The sequence below is a fragment of the Leptonotus elevatus genome, chromosome 9, assembly GCF_054856555.1.
Source record: "Leptonotus elevatus isolate MCC_2025b chromosome 9, RoL_Lele_1.0, whole genome shotgun sequence".
Classification (NCBI taxonomy): Eukaryota; Metazoa; Chordata; class Actinopteri; order Syngnathiformes; family Syngnathidae; genus Leptonotus; species Leptonotus elevatus.
This window is the reverse complement of record NC_141247.1, coordinates 21449287-21473071: the sequence shown is the minus strand read 5'-3', so window position 1 is coordinate 21473071 and position 23785 is coordinate 21449287. Positions and strand designations below refer to the sequence as shown.

General features: G+C 38.9%; 1 protein-coding gene and 1 long non-coding RNA gene across 5 annotated transcripts in view; one reads left to right on the top strand and one right to left on the bottom strand.

The window, feature by feature from the left end:
* Window positions 1–656: 656 nt before the first annotated feature.
* On the top strand, window positions 657–17451 carry gabra4 (gamma-aminobutyric acid type A receptor subunit alpha4). Of its 4 annotated transcripts, none has more exons than XM_086085180.1 (9): window positions 657–1166; window positions 1269–1387; window positions 2136–2203; window positions 3374–3641; window positions 5225–5314; window positions 7421–7564; window positions 7826–7978; window positions 11105–11361; window positions 14008–17451. In XM_086085180.1, exons 1-9 carry the CDS (start codon window positions 1075–1077, stop codon window positions 14548–14550), a joined length of 1734 nt encoding a protein of 577 aa, XP_085941306.1. In that variant the 5' UTR covers window positions 657–1074; the 3' UTR covers window positions 14551–17451. The 4 variants fall into 4 exon arrangements, with proteins under 4 accessions (XP_085941306.1, XP_085941302.1, XP_085941305.1 ...); XM_086085176.1 differs by having other exon boundaries at window positions 660–1166; window positions 3374–3594; window positions 5232–5314; XM_086085179.1 differs by lacking the exon at window positions 657–1166 and adding an exon at window positions 1606–1684 and having other exon boundaries at window positions 3374–3594; window positions 5232–5314.
* LOC147168788 (uncharacterized) overlaps window positions 6832–23785 on the bottom strand; it is a 42147-nt gene continuing 25193 nt past the window's right edge. Inside the window, exons 4-7 of the long non-coding RNA XR_015095986.1 lie at window positions 12664–12773; window positions 11530–11594; window positions 11076–11308; window positions 6832–8100 (exon numbers count right to left, since the gene is read on the bottom strand). This is a non-coding gene — a long non-coding RNA (uncharacterized LOC147168788). The remainder of the gene's footprint in view (window positions 8101–11075; window positions 11309–11529; window positions 11595–12663; window positions 12774–23785) is intronic.

The window sequence follows — 23785 nt, the reverse complement described above, 5'->3', positions numbered from 1 at the left end:
ATTATTACCCTGGTCATGTGATGTTCACAAAGCTGAGCCTGATTGGTCGCTACCTGACAAACTGTGACATCATTTTCTGTCGACAGCAAGTGGCAAAATGGCCACCCGTGAAATGGATAAAACGGGTCGATTTTGCATCTTTATTCATGTTCTACAAACGCAAAATGGACTATATGCCAAAGAGGAGGCGGGACTTCTGAGTTTTCAACCACCAGTTTTGTTTCCGTTTCCGGTTTGCGAGGCGAGGGCCGCGTCCCAGTACTTGCGCTTCCGCCCCGACGGGTGCGAGGCTGCGAGTGTGTAGTCTCTGTCTCAGTGTCCGAGACGCCCTCCCGCCGATGAGGGGTGGGGGGTGCGAGTGTTGGAACGCGGCCAGCAGTGGCCGGAAACGGCGCTGACGTGTAAAACCCGGAAGTCGGAAGTCCGTGGCATCTACCCCATTAATCAGAATACCTGTGTTTAGATTTATGGGGGGTGTGCATAAAACATATTAGTGTAAAGAAAATGCTTAATAGTAATACTCGAACCTTTTGAAATTACATACCGTACAGGAGATGTATCTGATTTTCCAGGATAAAAGTTGCGCAAAATACTCCCGACGGGAGAACGCGTAATATGCAAAGCAGCAGGGGAGGTCACAGCCACGCGTGAGCAACAAATGCTGAGCATATTTTGCTCATGTTAATTGCCTCTTTCCTTTATGTTGTGAAAGTCAGGCTTCATGTAAAGCAACGTTTGACCAAAGCATGTTTGAGAGCGAGAGAACGGGGGAACAGCGTATATAGGCATGCTGAGAGGAAAAGGGAGGGTGACACCACCACGCAGAAGGCGGATTCGCTTCTTTCCGTGGATGCAAGTGGAAAGAAAAGGAGCAGCATCTGAAATCCAGGCTGGAGGGAGGTGAGACCGGGCTTGAAGGTGCGTGCGTATTTGGCGCGTCCGCGGCGGCAGGAGAGAGACTGCGGCCGGGGGAGAAGTTGCTCCATCTGACCTCAGTTCCTCCTCGTCCTCCCCTCGAAGAGGGCACCTGGAAAGTGAGGAGATGTGAAGAAGCTTGAAGTATGGCATGCGAAGATGCTTTCTGCCAATACGAAGGCGATGGTGACGGCGACGCACCCCGTTTTTATTATTATGACTCTCGTCTACTTTTTCTCTTTGGCGACTTGGTGAGTCCCAAATTTGTCGTGGGTTTCCGAAACTTCCTTTTTTCCTTTCTTTTCCATTTTTTTTTTTTTAAAAACTCTTAATTGTTCGATTTTCATGTCTAGTGTTAAGAGCACCACAGGACAGACAAGGAAGGATGACAGGATCTATCCGGAGAATTTTACGCGGATTTTAGACCGGCTTCTGGACGGTTACGATAACAGGCTGAGACCTGGATTCGGAGGTACGTATCAATTGCTTCCAATTATATCCTGCTTTTCTACTTTTACCATATGGAAGCACGCATTTTAGGCAAACCGACGCAGCATTTAATTACAACCGACAGAGCCATTGAACTCACGAACTTTACTTTTAATGACGTCCGTGCTCATAAATAGCATTCATATAAATGATATTAATCAAATAATTAAATGACGCAGTGCTCTTTTTTTTTTTTCCGAGAACTTTGTGACGACATCCCTCCCACCTTGGGTTAATTCGACCTCCAAACGGGACATCACGACCCACGCAATGTTAAACGGTATATTATCCCATAGCCTATAAGAGTGCACGTTTATTCCCAGCGTGGTTACATAATCGTGTTGCGGGACAAACGCTTAATGCACAGTTCAAGTGCAAAAAGTGCAGATTTGTTTCTCAAGCATGTGCGTGTTTATGTTGTCATTGCATTATAGCGCATCATCTGGAGCTTTATCCCCCCCCCCCCACTGTAAAGACTTCAGTCAAGTCCACTTTGATTCAGGGAGGAAAATCAAACAGGATTATGTTTTTCAAGCAATTATTATTATTTTTTTTAAACATCCATTAGGCGGATGTGGCAGAGTGCATGCTTTCTGACTTCATCCTGACAGACTGAAGGCCCATGAGGAGATGAGAGCTGTTTTCACAAAATATGAAGTGTGAATAAAAGACTAATGGATTGCGACTTGGGGGTCATTTAAAGTTGAACATGTGATTTGCTGTCTCATCAGGTCCCGTGACTGAGGTCAAGACAGACATTTATGTGACAAGTTTTGGTCCCGTCTCAGATGTTGAAATGGTATGCACACTAATTTTGACAACTTTCAAGCATTTCACTCGAAGTTACTTAAAAAAAAACAACAACAGGGAATCGTGAGGGACACTTGCATTTCTGCAGTTCAGTCTAGCGGGGTACATGCAGACCATTTTTTAAATGTATTTATTTTTACATCTTAACTGATTCACTGCCATTGACGGCTATAAACGTCCCAAAAATAATTGTAACTATTTCTATTAGTTACATTTTTTTTTTCAAGAGTATGAAAACCTATACTTTTTTTTATTGTACATTTAGAACAGATATAAACATTTTGATTAATCATTAGTTAACTAGTTAAGTCATGTGATTAATTACATTAAAAAAAGTAATTGCTTGTCACCCCTAATTTGTTTTATTTATTTTTAAATGAATTTAGGGAAGTGAATGAGTTAACCAATTCTTTAAAAAGACACCACACATGATGATCTAAAATTGGCAAGTATGTGCTACACCCTAACCCCCCCCCCCCCTAAAAAAATACTCTGAGTACCACTGTAATGACTACCATTTAAGTACAGTACAGCAAAGTGGGTCTAAGTTTTCATGAAAATAATATTGCAAGTCAGTGTAACATTATGCAAAAATTACACAGCATTGTGCCTAAATATAGGAAAATTTTACTAAAAAGTTAAATACCAACCTCTTTTGCAAGTCTTTTTTTTTTTTTTTTGGAGTGAACGATTTGGGAGACACATTATCCAAACACTCAACCTTTTGTTCTTCTCCGTTTCACATCACTATCACAGAGTACCTAGTTTGGATGAACAAACGGTTTTACGACTTGGTTTATTTAACAGCTCTGTGTGGGAGCTGGCCAAAACAGTATAAGAATTGGAACCATTTTGGACGGATTAAATCTTCTTCCGCATCTGGCAGAAAAGGGCTCTACGAGAATATGCAGTCTTCTGTTAGTTACTGTCAGTATAGGACGGGTAAAAGTATGCTTAGCACTTTTCAATTGGTGCCATGACCCGAATCAGTTACATGACTTGGTTGTCATAAAATTATATATTTTTTTATTGTATTTTATTTTTTAATTATTATTATTTTTTCTAGAGAGAATACAATAATAAATAATTAATACAATCATTTTTTAAATGACAAAATGTAATCAGATTTTTGCCTTGTTTGTCCATTTTCACGTGTTAGGAATACACAATGGACGTGTTCTTTCGTCAGACGTGGGTGGACCGCAGGCTAATGTACGAGGGTCCGATTGAGATTTTAAGGCTGAACAACTTGATGGTGACCAAAGTTTGGACGCCAGACACTTTCTTCAGGAACGGCAAGAAGTCAGTTGCCCACAACATGACGGCGCCCAACAAACTGTTCCGCATCATGAAGAACGGAACCATTCTTTACACCATGAGGTCCTGTGAGACGAGCCTTCGTGGGGTTTTCTATTTAAAACAAGCATCCAGAATAGGGAGTCAATAATTCAAAGCGTTGTCGCAGGTAGACATGTTCCCGGGAGATGGGGTGATGGATCCAACTGGTCCGTTGGTCCATGCCCCGGGGCAAGATATGCCAAATCAGGTTGCAAAAAAACGAAGTACTCAGAATCAAATTAAAATGACCCGGCCGAGATTCAAGCTGAACACAATGGTTTATTGAAAAAACATAGATATGAGGTGCTTTGTTTGCAAATGAAAAAGCAAAAAACAAACAAAAAACATTTGTTTCTATAGCCTAATATCAAAGCCCATTACCTGCACTTCATTGACCCAGAGGTGTAACACACTGACATTATTGGTATTTCAACAAATCTTCTTATTAACATATTGATGTTTTTTGTAACCACTAGAGTGAACTAAAACATACAGTATGAACTTGACCTTTTGGAACAATAGCGGCTTTGTTGAATCGCAGGTGCAAGTCGTAAAAACTTCTGGAAGGCTTGGTGGGCATACTCCAGTCAGCCTGTTTTTTTTAATGGCTATTAAATCCTCTTAATGGGTTACAGTTGTCAAGAAATCATTTTTATGACGGTCAGCTGATGGCCAGTACATCACAAATTTACTAATTTTGGTTGCTTTGTCAATCCAGCCGGCATTTTTTCATGTTTAACTCTTTTCCTGCCAAAAACATTTGATGACGTATACTAAAATCCAAATGGATGCCGCCAAAAACGTTAATTGACGTTTAGTAAGTTTTTTTCCTCAATGGGCAGTGGAAGTTGTTGCGCAGCGCTGCCTACTCAATGGACTTGTGAAATCACAAACACCCGCTAACTATGGCCAGCAGATGGCAGCATTGTATCACTTTTCAATGGGCTCCATTAGTATGGAATTACATTGAAACATGACCAATCTGATGAAATAGAACGTTTTCAAGGATGACGTGAATGATCAAAGCCTTTGTCACATTAAATCTAATTCACAGAGCGTCACTGAACAAAAACTATTAGTGTCAAAGTCACTGTTGTGCAGAAAATGTATCTTTTCACAAAAAGCTTGTTTTCTCATCTTTTCAATTTTCGCTCAATGTCACTCAAATGACCTATTTTCGAATGGTGATTACTAAAGAACGGAATAAAGTAGAAACATACTTTTTTTTCTAATGAAAGAATGAAAGTTTTATGCAGTCAAAGTACACAATATTTTGTTTGCTTTGAAAGATAAGTTAAAATGCTGGAAATCGCCTGGCACTGCCGAGGTTGTTTTTTGGATAACGTTTGGCAGTAAAAGAGTTAATATAGAACAGTTGATAAACACAAGATAATTAGTATATAATGTATAGTGTCACTTTGCATATATGGCCAAATTCAAACCTCATCAAAAGCTTGTCAGAGGTCAAAGTTTGATTTCTTGTCAGGGCCATCCATGAGTGTTGAGCTTCAAAACTTGAAAAGTTAGCAAAACGCAGAGCATAATTTTTTGCTGCTTATTGAAAAATGTATTCCGCTATGAATTGACATTTATGGTAACAGTGTGAAAATGTGTCTTTGGTATTTGAACAAAAATGCGCACGTGTTTAATTATTGCCGGAATTGCATTTGTCTTTCTAGATTGACAATTAGCGCAGAATGTCCCATGAAGCTTGTGAACTTCCCCATGGATGGACACGCGTGCCCCCTCAAGTTTGGAAGCTGTAAGTTTTGCGCGAGCGTTTGTGTGTGTGCGTGCTGCACAGAAAAAAAAGAAAAAAACAACCTCAATCACGACTGTTCCCATTTTGGCGCTGAAATGGATCCTTTGCTGAAAAGCACAAAATAAATGTCAGTCTGTTAATACTAAATAATGGCGTGTTTCAATTGTTGCACTTAGCAGCGAACAATGAAAGCTCAACTCAGCACCATTGTTTATGGCGGGTCTACTGGTCAGCAAAAATGCCTTATCTCAATTAAAGTAGCTACTCAAATAGAGCAGCTCATTCTTATCGGAGCGAAGCAGCCATTTAGAGATTCTATCAGCAAAAGAGAAACAAGGAATGGAAATCACGTTTGTCTTTGCTCTCGGCCAATCTTCGTCAATTACGCAGCACGATGACATTGTAGAGGACAAATTCCCATCTTTCGGTTATTGTCATCCTTTTTCACCCCCCCTCCTTGTCCTCCTGGTGCTCACCTCCAGTCAGGAGGAAACGACCCTGGATGTGATGTGGCCTGAAGCAAAGGAAAGGTCAGAATCCCTTCCTGTGCCCCGGGATAGCAAAGACCTATGCAGCTATTTTCCATATCTGGCGTACATATGTGTGTGTGTGCTCATTTCCCCCTCTTTCTCCTCTGCCTTCGTTCCCCCACGCTCTCTTTTTTGCTTCTCCATCTGGACTTGTGTGCGCACTCCATGACACACCAGAGTCATTTCATTTTGGCAGCACAGTTGGTATCCTGCTGGTGCGGAGTCCCATAGGGAGTGGAAGGCAAAGACAGCTGTCATTTTGTTGTGCATTTATTGAGTGGCCAAAGTACTCTGAGGGAAACATTGAGACATAAAACGCCATCTTGATATGAAATAAGTTATGGCATTTTTTTTTTTTATGTGGTGATGTCAGCAGGTTTTTTTTTTTTTAAAGTACTCGGTACTTAAGTACTTGTGTTAAAAAAGTCAAGTCAAACATTTTCTTTAATATAATATGTTAGCCTAAATATGATATTCTTATTAATACTGTCTTTGTGGAATATGAATTAAGCAGCAAAATACACCTGTTTTTATCCGTCTTAGGTGGCGGCCATTTTGCCACTTGCTGTTGACTGAAAATGACATCACAAGTGCTTAATTGTTTGTGTAACGACTTGTCACGGTTCAGCTTGCGAATGTCACATGACCAAACTCAGAAAACAGGTGAGTCGTGATTGGGCGTTACACTAGCCCCGAGCAATTGTGATGTCAGGTTCAGTCAACAGTAAGTGGCAAAATGGCCGCCCCGAGATGGATAAAAACGGGTGGATTTTGTTGCTTAATTCATATTCCACAAACACAATAGAGTATGTATGTATGTATGTATCTATCTATCTGTCCGTCCGTCCATCTACTCACATTTTATCTTAACATTTTTTTTGTAACTTCAAATAATACAACATGTATACATTAATATAAATGAATGCGAAATTTTTACTAAATGTACTTAAACAAGTGTCAGAATATTTTTTCAATAAGAAAAATTCAAAATTCACAAATTGTAGTCACTCAAATGTCCATACAGATTTGGTGTTTTTATTTATTCCATTATTTGAAAAAATATTTCTGTTCCCATTTAAAGTTTTGACACCTTTCAAACTTGATTTGAGATGACCTTAAAAAAATTTGCTTGCTACAACATTCAAGAAAAAGGTTTCAGATAAAACTGATCATTTGCATTAATTAATGACGCCAATTTGAATTTAGGACCACTTTAAATCATTGGTTTGTGTCATATTAAGAAACGATTTGTCAAATATTAGTTGAGGCAGATTACTTCAACTTTCACTTCATCCAAATTTCGAAAATGTGGATAAATATCTACAATAATATTTACCAACATTTTTTAACTTTGAACTGGCCTTTAAAATGGTTGCCATTTTCAGACGTGATCGCCGACATGTATGCGAGTCCAAAAATAAGGCTCTAATCTTAGGCTTTAAGTTTCAAACAAATCGCAAGTTCCTGTGACGAAAACCAAGCGAGTGACGTCAGAGACGTCCTTAAAAGTTTGCTCAGTCGCAGCATGTTAGCATTAGCCGCCTTTCACTCAGCGATGTTTCTTTACTGCGCACAGATGCCTACCCGAAAACAGAGATGATCTATACTTGGACCAAAGGGCCCGAGCACTCCGTGGAGGTCCCCCCCGAGTCCTCCAGCTTGGTTCAGTACGACCTCATCGGCCAGACGGTCTCCAGCGAATGCATTAAATCCATCACAGGTGAGACTCGCGCAGACTTTCACCATTTTCACCCTCGTCAATATGACTTGCTGCCACTTTGTGTTGCATTTCTTGCGCTTGTCTGCTCCCTTCTTTTGGCGCGAGGGACACGTTGTCAGCTGTCTTTGCGTATCCTATTAAAAATGTCGGCGCTTTTTAGTAGCATCAAGATGATCATTTGTAACGACCCAAAGCTTTCATGAGTGAAATCTGTCCGAATGTTTTGTTCTTCATGCTAATTCCTCTGTGTTGATCCTGCAGGTGAATATGTGGTGATGACGGTCTTCTTCCACTTGAAACGGAAACTGGGCTACTTCATGATTCAGACGTATATCCCTTGCATAATGACAGTAATCCTCTCCCAAGTGTCCTTCTGGATCAATAAAGAGTCGGTCCCGGCGCGCACGGTTTTCGGTACGTGGACCTTCCCTCGTTGTCTCCAACCTTTTGGCTGGCTGTTAATTTGCTTGGAGTGCCTCCTCTTTCTGTGTAATTACGGCGGATATCAAGAGCTGCTCTGCTGTGTTCTTTGAAAGCTAAGATTAGACATGAACACAAGTCATTTTGGTGCACCTTTTAAGTACAGTGGAGCCAACTAAAATGATGGCGATGGAAGTTGTGCAGCTCAAACAACAAGCTGTGAACCGATTTAACAAACTTTTTTTCAGTTGAACGTACACAATTTGTTTTTGAGCCGAATTCTATATTTAAATGTTTGCCCGTGATCTTAGCGACCTTTAAGAATAATAATCAGATATTCCCACAATGTTTATCTTTATTACTTCTTACCCACAAAATGTTTACTTCAGGCTAAACACTCCAGTAAATTATTTTCTTGAATGTTGCCGACCTTTTTAGCTCACCTATTGTAGTCTTATCTATGTGATTGGTCTTTGTCTTTGGAATAATAAAAAATTCCAAATCAACAAAAGTCTAAAAACCCAAGACAAGATGTGGAAAAAAAGTGAGGGAAAACATGACAAATCATGAAATAAAAGTAAATCTCATCAAAAGAAACCAGGGTGGATGGATTATCTCGGCAAAGGAGAAGTTCAAGACAAATTTGGGGCCTAATAGACCTACTGCGTACATTTAACAAGTGCCAGATCTTTGAGTTCAGCTCATGACAAATAGGAGCAAAAAAAAAAAAAAGGAGAATCCCACAATAATAATAGAAATGTAAAGGGCAAACTCAATCTCACCCGGGATACTAAATATAAATACTGTAGTCTTTTTTTCCCCATCAAAAGTTTTGCTAATATTATGGTCAGTGTTTTAAATAATATTTGAATAATCATATTGTCTAACCACTGCTATTAGCGAAACGTAAAAACAATAAAACTGAATCTCTTCTGAAAGACATTCTCCCAGAAACTTTGTGACTTGTCAAATATGCATTTTAGCGAATTCCAAAGATATTTTAGTGACCACTGCAGGTTTTTCATTCCTTAACTCATTTACTGTCATTGACGGTTATAGACGTCAAAAAATCATTTAAACTATTTCTATTAGTTTAACATTTTTTTCTACTTTTGTTAACAAGAGTATGAAAACCTATACTTTTTTTATTGTACATTTAGAACAGATATAAAATTTGTTATTAATCGTGAGTTAACTATTGAAGTCATGCGATTAATTACGATTAACAAAAATTTTAATCGCCTGACGCCCCTAATTTTAAAAATCATCTAGTCAGGCATCTAATTTTTTTTAATTGTAATTAATCGCATGACTTCACTAGTTAACTGTCGATTAATACAATTTTATATCTGTTCTAAATGTACAATAAACAACATTTCTAGGTTTTCATACTCTTAACAAACAAAAAAAGTTAAATAGAAATAGTTCAAATTTTTTTTTTTTACGTTTATAGTCGTCAATGGCAGTGAATGAGTTAATGGAAGGGCACCAACATTTTTTGCTGATAAATATGTCAATATACTCATTTTGCATCCACAAGCCACATTTTACCTGGAATTCTCATTTGGTTGCCTTTGATTGACATGCAATTATATAGCGGTCACCTCCCTCCGTACGCAAGGCGTTGCATTTATGTTGAGGAAGGACTCTGTGGCACACAGAATGTTGTGGACTGCCAATGTGAAGGAGATTTTCTCTAAATTCAATTATCGCTATTGGTTAAAGACACAGAGGACGAGTGGTGCACCGTTAGCATATAGAGAGAGCATCTTTCTATTTTTTGTGGGCGCATCACATGACCTTGTATACACTCTCGCATGCGCATTCATCTCGTCTATTTCTTCATGGCACCGTGACAGCAACAATGTGACATTCCATCAGATTCATTACATTGTGTCCTTTAGCTTTATGCTAAAAAAAAATTCCCAAGGAGAATTGAAGAAGCTGAATGATTGTCTTGAACTTATGTGAACGTATGTGAATGTCTTTTAAATTAAATGAATGAATAAATGACTTAAGAATAAATAGGGAATTTATTGTTGAACTTTCGGGCAGTGGGTACGTTTTGGCATGTTGGAAATCAATCCCAGGGTGAAGTAATGAGCTCAATGATTTAAATTTCAATGTCGAATTTCAGAAAAACTGTGAATATCTGGAATGAATAAAATACTAGCCCCTGTGGCGTGAATTTTGGGAATTAGTTTAAATTGGAATAATGTGAATCGGTTTAATTATGTAGAAGTAGAGGCCTGTCAAAGAAGTGGAAGGAATTAAAAGCCGTGATTAACTCACATAGACGTCAAAAAATCATTTGAACTATTTCTATTAGTTGAACATTTTTTCCACTTTTGTTAACAAGAGTATGAAAACCTCGATTTTTTTTTATTGTATTAGAACAGATATAAAATCTGTGATTAATCGTGAGTTAACTAGTAAGGTCGTGCGATTAATTACGATAAACATTTTTAATCCCCTTGACGCCCTAAATTTTTAATAATCTTTTCCTTATAAAAAAAAAGATTATTAGAAAAAAAAAAGTATATATATATATATATATATATATATATAAAAATAAAAGATTATTAAAAATTAGGGGAATCAGGCAATTAAAATTTGTAATCGTAATTAATCGCATGACTTCACTAGTTAACTCACGATTAATCATAAAATTTTTATATCTGTTCTAAATGAACAAAATATATATATTAGGTTTTCATACTCTTGTTAACAAAAATGTAAAAATATGTTAAACTAATAGAAATAGTTCAAATGAATTTTTGACTGAGTTAACTGGCAACTAGTCCAGGTTGTAAGCCACCTCTTGCCCTAAATCAAAAAGGATAGGCCCCGTTGTACCAATGACACTAATAAGAACATGTGGCATGGAAAATCGAACGATTACTCATTTGTAGAAGCACAGTGTTGGGCTTGAAACGCTGCCCATAAATGTTGAAAAAGTGCGTTTGATGCAGTTTCTATTTTAGACATACATTACAAAGCCGTTGTGCTTGCTTTAATGTGTCAGATGAGCTGAGTCCAAAGCAAATTGAGTTTAACATCCGACATCACTTAACGTCTGCCATTTCCTTACCCGCAAACTCTTCTTTTTGAACCCTGAAGGCATCACCACCGTGCTGACCATGACGACTCTCAGCATCAGCGCTCGCCACTCCCTCCCCAAGGTGTCGTACGCCACGGCCATGGATTGGTTCATTGCAGTCTGCTTCGCCTTCGTCTTCTCCGCCCTCATCGAGTTTGCTGCCGTCAACTACTTCACCAACGCGCAGCTCGAGCGGGCCAAAAAGAAGCCGGCCAAATGCCCCCCTGTACCCCAAAGCACGCCGGTCAAGGTCAAGGACTTGGAGGAAATACTGCAGGTAAATGTCGTCGTGTCCCTCAAAGATAAGCGTGGCAGATAATCTGAGAGCGTTTTTGCTTAGAGGAGCGCTTACACTGCACAACTCTTGCAAAATGTGCTTACTGGACCTTTGAGTGACCTGAAGTGGCCAAGGATGAGATTTTTGGGCCAACAAACGGATCTTTACCTGAAACGTAGTCTAAGGGCGTGCTCCGCCTCTTTCCTGAAGTCAGCTGGAATCCAGCACGTCTGCTGTAGAAAATGAATGGATAGATATTGAGACACTGGGCGTACATGCGCGTCATAAAATGGGAATTCAAATGATGCTTCAAAATGGCAAAGAATGCTTTTCGTTCTTCAATGGTCTCGCGCCGCATAGGATTTTTGCCGGTTACAAAAATAGAGCCCTCCGTGTTATTTTCTTTGATATACATTACATATAAACATCCATTCTTTTGCAGACACAGACATAAATGTGCAGTTTAAAGAGATTGGTATGAAAAGGTGCAAAATCTCTCTTTAAAAACAGTTATTTGTGTTTACAATTAGCAAATTAAGTGAAATTGGATCATTAATAATAATGTCAGGCTTTTAGACTCCGTCATACCATCCGTAGATTATTCAAAGCAAAACAATATGTATGTGAAGGCGGGGGGGGGGGGGGGGGCTGAGACTGAATCAAGGCTTCTTAACTTTAAAGACGCCACATGAGATATAGCATTTCTCGTTGCTATTTCTGACTATACTGTCAGGAATGAGCATTAACAAAGAGGAGGACTGAATTCATATCAATAAGCTATTAAAAGCTTCCGTAAAGAGATGCGCTCGGTTCTGTCATATTCAAGTGCTTCTTGTAAAAGTTTGGAATTCCTGTTCAGTGATCAGTAACGCACTGACTTCTTTAAATTGCCCCCTCCAGTCCAAATCCCACCGTGGCGTAATCACGCCTGAATGCAGTCGGGTGACAACAGCACTTCGGTGGATTAAGTAGGTTGCCACGGCAACACAGCCCGCTTACATCTGTATAGGTTTCGGAGATGCCTCGCTGTTGGCGGGCGGAAATGCTGTTTTACGCAAAAGCAGGTCCTGTTGACCTTAGAAAAGATTTGGCGTAACGGTTCACTTTGATAGCATTTCACACCTTTCATGATGACAAGCCAACGCGTGCACGACTCCGACGTCCACATTGGACACAAAAACATGGCATATTTTCCGTTTCAAAGGTTGGGTGGGGGTGGATTATTTCTGCAAATGCTTTCGCACTTTTGCCTGCTGGAAAACATCAACTCCCAAAGGATAAGCTTCTTCGACTCCATACTACCTCCTTTCTGTCCTAAGCTTGTGTGAAATGGTTGAAATCCTTGAAACGTGACATCTGCATTGCCTACTCCGACGTCTGCTTGATGATGAAGGCCATCTGTGTGACGGCCTCTGTAATCAGATCAATATGACAAGGTTTACACTGCGCCAACTTTACAGTACAGGAAATGCAAGGTGTTTTTACAATTCAGAAATCAACTAAATACACACATGGACACATTTCTGAATAGCGTGGGCAACTGTCGTCAAGGGAACATCCAGCTCCTTTAACATACTCATCTATAATTTTCTGTCTCTTCTGACAACTCTCTCCTTTGCTTCTAGTACTTTTAAAATAATGCATAAACAAAGCAAAGTAAAGAAATAAAAAGTAGCTTATTATCATCTGTAAAAAAAAACTTTTTTTTTAAAGCCACGCCATTCTGCTCCTTGTGCTATGACTGTGTTTTGGACCAGGTCATAGCATTGTTTATGCAGTTACTATGTCCCTTGTGTTAATAATGTATGATATGTCCCCCGATGATAATGTATGAAGATGATGTATTAGCCACTCTTAGGTTGTCTAGTCTTATGCCGTTACTATGTCCCTTATGATGAAAATGTGATGTTGTCAGTTGTTTATGCGGTTATTATGTCCCTTGTGTTAATAATGTATATGTCCCACGATGATAATGTATGATGATGATGTATTAGCCACCCTTAGGTTGTCTAGTCTTATGCAGTTACTATGTCCCTTATGGTGAAAATGTAATGTTAGTTGTTTATGTGGTTACTATGTCCCCTATGATAATAATGTATATGTTCCACAATAATAATGTATGATGATGATGTATTAGCCACTCTTAGGTTGTCTAGTCTTATGCAGTTGCTATGTCCCTTACGGTGAAAATATGATGTTGTCCGTTTATGCAGTTACTATGTCCCATAATGATAATGTATGATGATGTATTAGGCACTCTTATGTTGTCTAGTCTTATGCAATTACTATATCCCTTATGGTGAAAATATGATGTTGCCGGTTGTTTATGCAGTTACTATGTCCCTTATGATGATAATGTATATGTCCCATAATGATAATGCGTGATGATGTATTAGCCACTCTTAGGTTGTCTAGTCTTGTGCAGTTACTATGTCCCCTATGACGATAATGTGATTATTTTGTCAGTTGCTATGTCTCTTTTTGTGAGTTTAATATTATTTAGGAAATAAGACAACCCCTGGTGACTCCAAAATCACCACCTAAACTCACCACTAGTGTGAACTCATACGAATGACAACGCAACTGTTTGTAGGTTACAGTTCATTATTGCATCCCATACAACTGACATCTTCTTTGCTTTCACAGCAAAACCCAGACACTAACGGTAACCTGAGGAAGCGGATGAATTACATTTCCCAGCAAGACGCGCGCAACCACCAGCAAGCCCAGTCCACGAGCAACATCTCAGGAGTGGGACGAGCCCGGCCGCCGAGACCTCTCAACAGCGGCGTCAACGGCAGCTCGTCCACCCTCTCCCGCTCCAGCCCCAAATCGGAGAGCGTGCCGAGCGTGGATTCGTCACCGGAAGAAAAACAGCTTGTGAAAAACACGCCTCAGGTCGCAGCCTCCACGCCAGACGTGGCGGCGGGGACGCCGTGCGAGCAGAACGCCACCTCCGCTTCCTTGCAGCATCTGCTGGGGCCCAAACTGGAGCGCCTCCAGATGATGGGGAACAAAGCGGAGCTAAAACAGACGCCGTGCTCCCAGCCCACCACTGCCGGGATGGGCGGAACCAGCAAAATTGACAAGTATGCGCGGATCCTCTTCCCAGTGTCCTTTGGGGCTTTTAACATGGTATACTGGGTGGTTTACTTATCCAAGGACACCATGGTGGCAAAAGGTGGTTAAGCACTGGCGACAAGCGTGAAGCACCATTTTGTTTCACAGATGGGGAGCGAATGTGGAATATAAGCAATGTGAGGAATATGCTGCCAAATCCAGAACAGAAGTACCTCCAGATCCTGCGAGGACACATGTCGTTTTTTATAAACAGCGAGCATGGGAACAAATCAGCCAAATGACGAAGTCTCTTTGACTCATTGTAAGGATGAGAACTAGCACACCGGTTTTGATCTTGCTCAATGTGTATTTAAAGATCGTCACCGGCTACCACTGCAGTGAAGATAATGCATGAGATTTACTATTTTTCTATCCTGCATCTGGGAATTTGTGTGGGTGTGTGCACCGCCATTCTAAAACTGTACATTTATGTAAATAGATTTATTTATACTAACTGACTTTATTAAGTACTGACATTTGAATATTAAGAACTTAATGACGATAAAGCAAGCCTTTATAATGTAAGAAAGACGAGGGTGGTCTTAAGTTGTGAGTGGAAGTCAACCTTAAACATTTCTTGACAATGTTATATGTTACGTCACGAGTCTAAACATGAAATTCTGATTATTGCATTTGTGGAATATGAGTTATGAAGCAAAATCCAGCCATTTTTATTTTATTTTGCCACTTGCTGTCGACTGAAGATGACATCATAGTTGCTCAGGGCTCAGGCAACGACCAATCACAGCACAGCTGTTTTCTAAAGCTGTGCTATTGATTGGTTGTTACCTGAGCAACTGTAATGTCATGAGTTTGGTTTCTATCCACCCATTTTTATTCAAATTTTCAAGAAATGCGAAAATAAAACTGAATGGAAACGCTAGAAATTAAAAAAAGGGCCCATAATTCGCCAAAACGTTTTTACGCGTAGAGGGGGCAGATATTGAAGCATATAAAAAAAAAAAAAAAAGTGAATTTATGCTATGGAAACAGGTTTTGCAAATAATCGCTGGCGAGACCGGATACACGTCGCACGTACGTTTGTAGTCTCAAAGTAATGTCGGATGATAAAGTAAGGTATGTTTGCGGGGGACAACGAAACAGAAATCTTTTTGGAATTATTTAAAGAAGAGAATAGTAATGCTATTTTAGATAGAAAACAGCAAAAAAAAAACGCTAGGGTTTATCAAGAATTTAACTCATACGACGGCGCAGTCGCTTCCTGGTCTTCTTCTTTCAAATTACTGGTGGATCACATCTCTTAATGTTGTATACCGCCACCTACAGCGGCGGAGTCCCCTCTCAATATTCGCAAAAGTAAGAACAGATGGAAACGGGAATAAATCGCATACTTTCAAGTAAATTCGCTTTAAAAAATTCAAAACAATTGGGTGGAAACCTGACTATTTTCACTCAACAGGCAAGTGGCAAAATGGCCGCCTTCTGATACTGATTAAAAAAAATGCTGGATTTGACTGTTTATCTCATATTCCACTAACGCAACATTAACTAGAATGCCATATTTAAACTAGCGAGGCTGCATAGAACATATTATTGTCAAGAATTTTTTTTTGGGGGGTCGACTTCCCCTTTAAGTGGCTCTGTTTTCATGACTCGCGTAACTACTGCCCGTCACGCTAAATTCTGTGGGCTGTGCTGCAGTGTCATATTAGACATTAAATTAACTCACTCACTGCCATTGACGGCTATAGACGTCAAAATTTTTTTTTTACTATTTCTATTAGTTTAACATTTTTCCACTTTTGTTAAGAGTGTGAAAACCTAGATTTGTTTAATTGAACATTTAGAACAGATATACAATTTGTGATTAATCGTGAGTTAACTAGTGAATTCATGCGATTAATTACAATTTAAAATTTTAATCGCCAGGCAATAAAAAAATTTAAAATTGTAATTAATCACATGACTTCAATAATTAACTCACGATTTATCACACATTTTATAACTGTTCTAAATGTACAATATTTTTGGGGAGTGGGTTTCATACTCTTATTAACAAAAGTGGAAAAAGTGTTAAACTAATAGAAATAGTTCAAATGAATTTTTGACGTCTATAGCCGTCAATGGCAGTGAATGAGTTAATCGTGGTCAACATATCGCCTTTAAATGCAGTGTACTATAGTCTCGACATGGCAGAAGCACATCTACGCTGTGAATTGGGTGGGCATTTTTGTGTCCCCAACATAGCTGTGCCACCCAAGGGGATGATTTTAAAATATATAGTAGCTAAAATGATTCACAGGGGATTCGTTGGCATATTTACGAATGACATACATCTGACATCCACCATACATGTCGGCGGGAACTCTGAAGCTGTCTGTCTGTGACAAAAAACACTCTAAACGAGCTGTGCTAGTATTTAGACATGGTCTGAGTAGACTTTCTGTCAACAAATCCGCCCTCCGTTGGGTGCATCTTGAAAGATCGATGCCCAAATCGGCAAACATAAGCGGTGTGCCTTGCGCTGACTCGAAAATCAGGATACGCCGACATTCGCGCCACGGTGCAGGTGCGCCGTCTACGGAAATAGAGCCCAAGATGTCAAGAAATAGCCCTGTTGAAAAAACTGCGGAATTTAATTGAAGTCTGATTCACATTCAGTTTGGATTGGAAAAACGAAAAAAGCAGTTTTGGCCTGATCATGATCAAGTATGAAAAAGCATCTTGTACAGCACTTACTCACAAAGCATCAACCTTATACTAGCTGGATGAACTCAAATATATATTCAAACACTTGAAAATAACGATTGGAGGATCTGGCCGACAGAAAGTAGTAAGGTCAAGTTATTCATTAATATTACATTAACAAGCTTCTTTTCCTACAATGGCCGTGTGGACAAGGGTTGTGCAAGGGTTTACCTCATGTCATGTTATTGAATGGCACAGAAAAAGGGTTTTGGGCTAGTCCATCACCGCAACAATAAAGTTGTCAGCTGACTGGGTGGTGAATGGTTTGCATTTTATTTGAAAGCTCCATCATACCTAACATAATTCATATATGTAAACGGATCTAAATACAGCAAGTGGCAAAATGGCCGCTCCTTGAGATGAATAAAAACAGGTGGATTTTGCTGCTTGAGTCATATTCCACAAACGTGACATTAATTGCAATACCGTTTTTACACTTGTGGGAAGTGCAGAGAACATATCCTAAAGAAGATTTTTTTTATTTAATCTTCGTCTTTAACTCATTCACTCGCAGCCATTTTCACAGACGCAAGACCCACAGAATATTGTGTTCTATTGCTATAAAAACATGGAACCTACCAAACGAAAGATTAGAGTCTCTTCTTTCATCAAGAAAAAGAAGTATATTTCTTCTGTTTCCGTTTTGCAGCAATTAGTATTAGAATATAGATACGTTTCATCATTATTCCCAAATCTATTTAGAAATGTGAATAATGAGCTTTTTTTTCAACATGGCCCCTGGTTGATCTCTTATACTCTGCTGCCACCTGCTGGCCGTTTGTCTAATAACCATTTCTTCAACTGTTCTGTGCAGTTGAGAGGCTGCATCAAAGCCTTCTGTGTGCTCTAGCATTAAAAAAAAAAAACATAAAAATGTATTATTATGTTTTTGGGACACTTAAAACATTTAAAATAGAACGTATTTATAAGTTTTTGGGAGCAAATGAGTTAAAGGGTTATAGCTGGGGATTAATCGGCTGACCAAAAAACTATTTTTTTTTTTGCCAGATTTTGATACATTTTTTTTAAATAATAAAGTGGAAGTCAACCTTAAACATTTCTTGACAATAATTTGTTATACGTGACCTCACTAGTCTAAACATGACATTCTGATTAATACTACATTTGTGGAATTACAATTATGCAGCAAAAAACAGCCATTTTCATCCATCTCAGGGGGCGGCCATTTTGCCACTTGCTGTCGACTGAAGATGACATCACAGTTGCTCAGGGCTCAGTCAACGACCAATCACAGCTCACCTGCTTTCTGAAGCTCATGTGATTGGTTGTTACCTGAAACCTGAGCATCATTGATGTCATCTTCAGTCGACAGCAAGTGGCAAAATGGCCGCCCCCTGAGATGGATAAAATCGGCTCGATTTTGCTGCTTAACTTATATTCCACTAACGCAATATTAACCGGAATAATGACATAACGAGCTCACTTGTAACGTGCATAGACTCAACATGTGGCGAGCGCCTTGTTCCTTCAACCGCGTCGTTGTGGTCGTTGGCTCCTGTCGATCTGTTAGTCTAACACGAGGGATGATGCTGTCACGCCAGTGAGAGACACGCGGGCTGATAGACAGATCAAGATGCCCGCTGCCACTCATCTCTCCCGAACGCAGTCATGTGCGAAATTGATTTTGCCGTTATTGCCCCGCTGCCGCTCTCCCACTCGCTCCCTCCTTGCCACGACCACGTCTCGCCTCCAAAACACAGACCGGGCTTGTCCTAATGAGGAGCTTGTCAACAATAGATTGATGTTGGCTGTTTATGTGCTCTAAATAAGTGCGCAGATGATTGATGGAGCTGCCAACGATGCATTGTGCGGATTTTTTCACCCCCTTTCGTTGTATTTTTCTTTCAGGCACGTCGCTCCCGATGGCAGGAAGATGCCGACTCCTCTCTCATTAAATGCCTCCAAAGCTGCTAGAGAGAAGCTTTGAGGCTTTATTTATCATAGTGTCAGCTTCCCGTCATTATTTAGTTCAGTGTTTTCGACGTTTTTGAGCTTGGTGGTCTTAATTCGGTAAAATGGGAGCATTCGTGGGGGGAAATAGACACGAAATATATCGTAAACAAGGGTTATATTATTTTTTATTTCATTTTGATTTGCATCTTTTTTTCATTCAGTTAGTTTTAATTAGTTTCTTGGAAATGCCTCGCTTTAGTTTAGTTTTTTTTAAATTAGTTTTAGTTAATTAATCTTGATTAACAAAGGACATTTGATTGTAGTTAGTAATTTTTACTTACGTAAAATGTAGTTTCAATTAGTTTTTGTTTTCTTAAAAGTAAGGATGTTTGCTACCAGCTTTTTCTGACCAATACCAGTTCAAGTACTCAAAACTTGAGTAATCACCAATACCAAGTAGTGATACCACTAGTACTTTTGATACATAAAAATTTCCCCCCAAAACAATGACAGACAATTTTCATAATTTTCTGTATTGGCCACAATTACGAGTACAGATACCTTGAAATAAGGCCTGGTATCAGCCTGATACGACACCTGGTATCGGTACTCGCCCATGCCTATTTAAAAGCACATTTGTTTTTGTCTTATTTTGTTAACAAAACTATTTATTTTTTTCAATTTCAGTTATTTTGCTATTTTTCCTATATAATTACCTTGAGCGTAACACTCTCCAGCGGCTGTTTCTAAACCGTTTGTTATTTAAAAAATTTATAAATAAATGTGATGGCATGCCCTGTTCAGGGTGTTCTCGGTTCGAATCTCAATTTAAGCATCTCACCCATACTCAGCTGGGGTATTAGTGCTAGCCAAAATGGATGGAATAATAATTTTAAACATTTTGTGTTTTTATTGGATGGGCAACATAAATAGTCCAGATAATAATAATAATGATGATGATCATGATAATAATAATAATTGATTTCTTCTAATTTTTTATGTCACATTATAATACAAACTGTTTTAATGAAATGAAATAAAATATATATTTTTTCCTTCTTCTTTTTTTTTTTGTTTAAAATACTGTTACCAATCAATTTTCTATAGCGCTTGTCCTCATTAGACTCACAGGTGAGTTGAAGCCTAAAACACACCTGGTCGTCTTTTGCAGTTGAGTAAATAAAGACCTGCTTGAATAAATCCGCAGTAGCACAACCGTTATCACTGCCTGCTTCCCATATAAGACAAGTCTGTGGGAGGAGAGATAAATATAGATTGGATCATTTATTTTCTGGATAAACAGACCGGGGTTGAGAGTAGGATGACACACTTACAGATGGACTTGGAGCGTACGGTATTGCAAATATATCAATGCATGGGCAGCCAAACAGATATAAAGAAGTTCAGCATGGTTCACAACTCGACAAGAAAAGAGAGAACGAGAAAGAAACAGCCTGGGCACATAATACAGTCAGGAGGACTCAAGTGCAGAAAAGGAGAGAAAAAGTACAACGTAACAGTTTATTACGTTTACCAACATACGTCCCGAAACGCCAATGTCTTTCTCCTTCCATTATCATCTGAAAAAAGACCACGTTGTGTCTGCGTGTGTGAACATCATGGAAACATAACCTTCAGAGTCCAACAGAGCGACTGCTGGTGACATCAAGTCGAAAAATCAGCATGCCATGAACTCCTGCGAGCTTTACCATCTGCCTCCTGTCAGGCATTTAATCGCCACATGCTGTGAAGCATTACATGTCCGGTTCTCATCACTCCATCATCACCCCTTGACACAATCAAACAGATCAAGATATGTTTTCAATGAGCACAGAATAAGGGTATTGTCACTGAGTTGCTTTTGGTTGTATAACTGCAAGCACGTTTGAAAACTGTAATAGTCAAGTTTACTTTTCTGATGTGGATTTGCATAATGAGATGCGCATGCACCTGTTTTTGAATTATACTGTTGTATTGTTTCTTTTCTTTCGTGTTTGTTTTTTACTAGAACAGAAGAAGAAGAAGGAGTTTAAGAAGAAAAAGAAGAAGAAGCCTGAGGGCAATCTCAGTGAACATTGCTCACTAATTTGTCTTCTTCTGCCATCTGGTGGCTGTTTGCAGCAACATCATTATCAGCAACATATTTTTTTTTTTAAAAGCTACTGTACATGGCAAGCAATGGAAGAACGAAATACATTTCTAAAACGTACAAGGATAACTCACCTATTATGTTTTAATCTGATGCTGATAATATTGTCAACTATAAAAAAAATATATATATTTTTTTTAAATTCTTACTTACAGTATTAATTTACTATAGATTGAGTTCAGCCAGATAACCTATGCAGGACCAAAACTGCCAAAATTAGAAAGAAATAAACAAATACATTTGAAAATTAAAACGGATATAAAAAAAATAATAAAAAAATTAAATACAAAAAAAATACTGTAAATGTACATATATATATATATATATATATATATATATATATATATATATATATATATATATATATATATATATATATATATATATATATATGTATATATATATATATCCCAAAATAAATAAATAAAAGTCAAAATAAAAATAAAAAACGAGATAAAAAAAATGCAAAGAAATATGCAAATACATGTCGAAATAAATACAAATATATATATAAAGATAATTAAATATCAATAAATAAAAACGCTCTGCTGTAACATTTATTTATTTATTTCATGCTGCAGACGCTCTGTCAGGTCGAAATGTTATTCAAACGAGGGGGGGGGGGGGGGGGGCGGTTCTAAGCGTGTCTTGGGTTGGGCTCCGCAGTTACAATTATTTATTTATTTTTTTGACATTCATTTTTATATATTTTTATATTTTTTGAATAATATATTATATATATGTATTATATCCGTTTTTAGTTTAATTTGTATTTAATTATTTATTTATTTATATATTTATTTATTTATATTAGTCATTTATTTATTTTGGAATTTTGCCAGTTTTGGTGCACCAAAGATAACAGCCTAGTTGCCTTATTAAATTTGCTCCCCACCTCATTGATCCTCCTTCCCGCACTGACTTAATGACAAAAAACGTATTCGATACTTAAAAATAGTAACCACTCTATATATCAACCCTATTATTATGACTATGTGCCTCCCCAACTGCATATTTGAATAATAATTCTTAAAGCAGTTCATTGTATGCCAGTGATATCCGTCATTTCCTCAGTAGCGTGTGCTTCCACTGCCTTGGTAACAACTCCCCTTCTGTTGTCATGTGAACTTGAGATGTTTCCCAGCATGACAACAGCGAGCTGCGGAAGACAAAAGTGTGAGATCCCACGGTTTATCTCTGCTATTTGTGCACAAACACAGCAGTTAATTTTAGCCATGGATAAAAATGCAGCGATTGTTTGAACTCACTGTCAACAGAATGCGACATGACGACCGAAAAATGTACTCGGCATAGTTTCCCTGGTAACCCGAGGCGAGTGAGTGCGACAAACTGCCACATAACCAGCTTCAACTAAGGTCAGCGAACAGACCTTTTTGTTCTCATCAGCAATACGTGGCTGTGATTCATTTACTGTGTTATATAAGGTGCATGTAGCTATGTAGACATAAGCATATTTTTTGATGACGACATCCCACGGCAGAACGTGAACTCTGCATGAACTCGTGTGTTGATATGAGGCTCTAAAATAAATGAGCTGATCTTACACCACACTGCATGTTGGGTATTGACAATTCCAATCTTACGTCACAAGTCAAAATGGCGGTCTTATGCTGCATTCAAGGAGGGTTTGAAATCGGGATTTAGTCCCACTCGGAGTAGTCCAGTTCCACACTCAAAGCGTTCGAGGCAAATGTAAACAACAAAGATGGCTGATTCCGATGACGACGGACACCAGATCGGAAAAACAACGCCCCTCTGAGCAATTACTATGAAAAATAGTCCTGTTTGAGAAATGTTCGAAGTGTCCCAAAGACGCATTTATACGTTTTTTAATTTTTTATTTTTATGCTAGAGCTTTGATGCATCCTCTCAACTGCACATAACGGTTGAAGCAATGGTAGTTATTACAAACACGGCCAGCAGGTGGCAGCCGAGTATAAGAGATCAACCAGGGCCATGTTGCAAATAAGCTGATTTACCCACAGATTTGTGAATTATGATGAAATTGAGCTATATTCTAATGCTAATTTCTGCACGGAAACAGATAGAAATATACTTTTTTGAATCTTTCTTTTGGTAGGTTCCATGTTTTTATAGCAATAGATCACAATATTCTGTGGGCCTTGCAAAATCTGTCATAATCCAGTATAACAGCCGGGAGCGAAGGGGATTGCTTCAGTGAAAATGGCTGCGAGTGAATGAGTTCATCACGCCGCGTTTCTGGCTGTAATGATTTGACGCTGCTATTTTGAGGGTGACGTCGCTCTAAGAGCCCCTTGTTGGGCTCCTCATCTGCCCAGCCTCTCATAATACCCATCTTCTCCCATTCATGGCTTGTTGCCCAGGAAACAGGCCATAGAAGTGCCCAGCTTTGCCTGACATGCATCCGACAGCAACATCATTGAACACTCACGCTATCGTGTCCCTAAAATGTCCCCGTGGTTTGTATGCACCTGGTGAACGTGCAACAAATCAAAGGCAGCGCTGCAGACATCATGCTCGGTGTGAGAT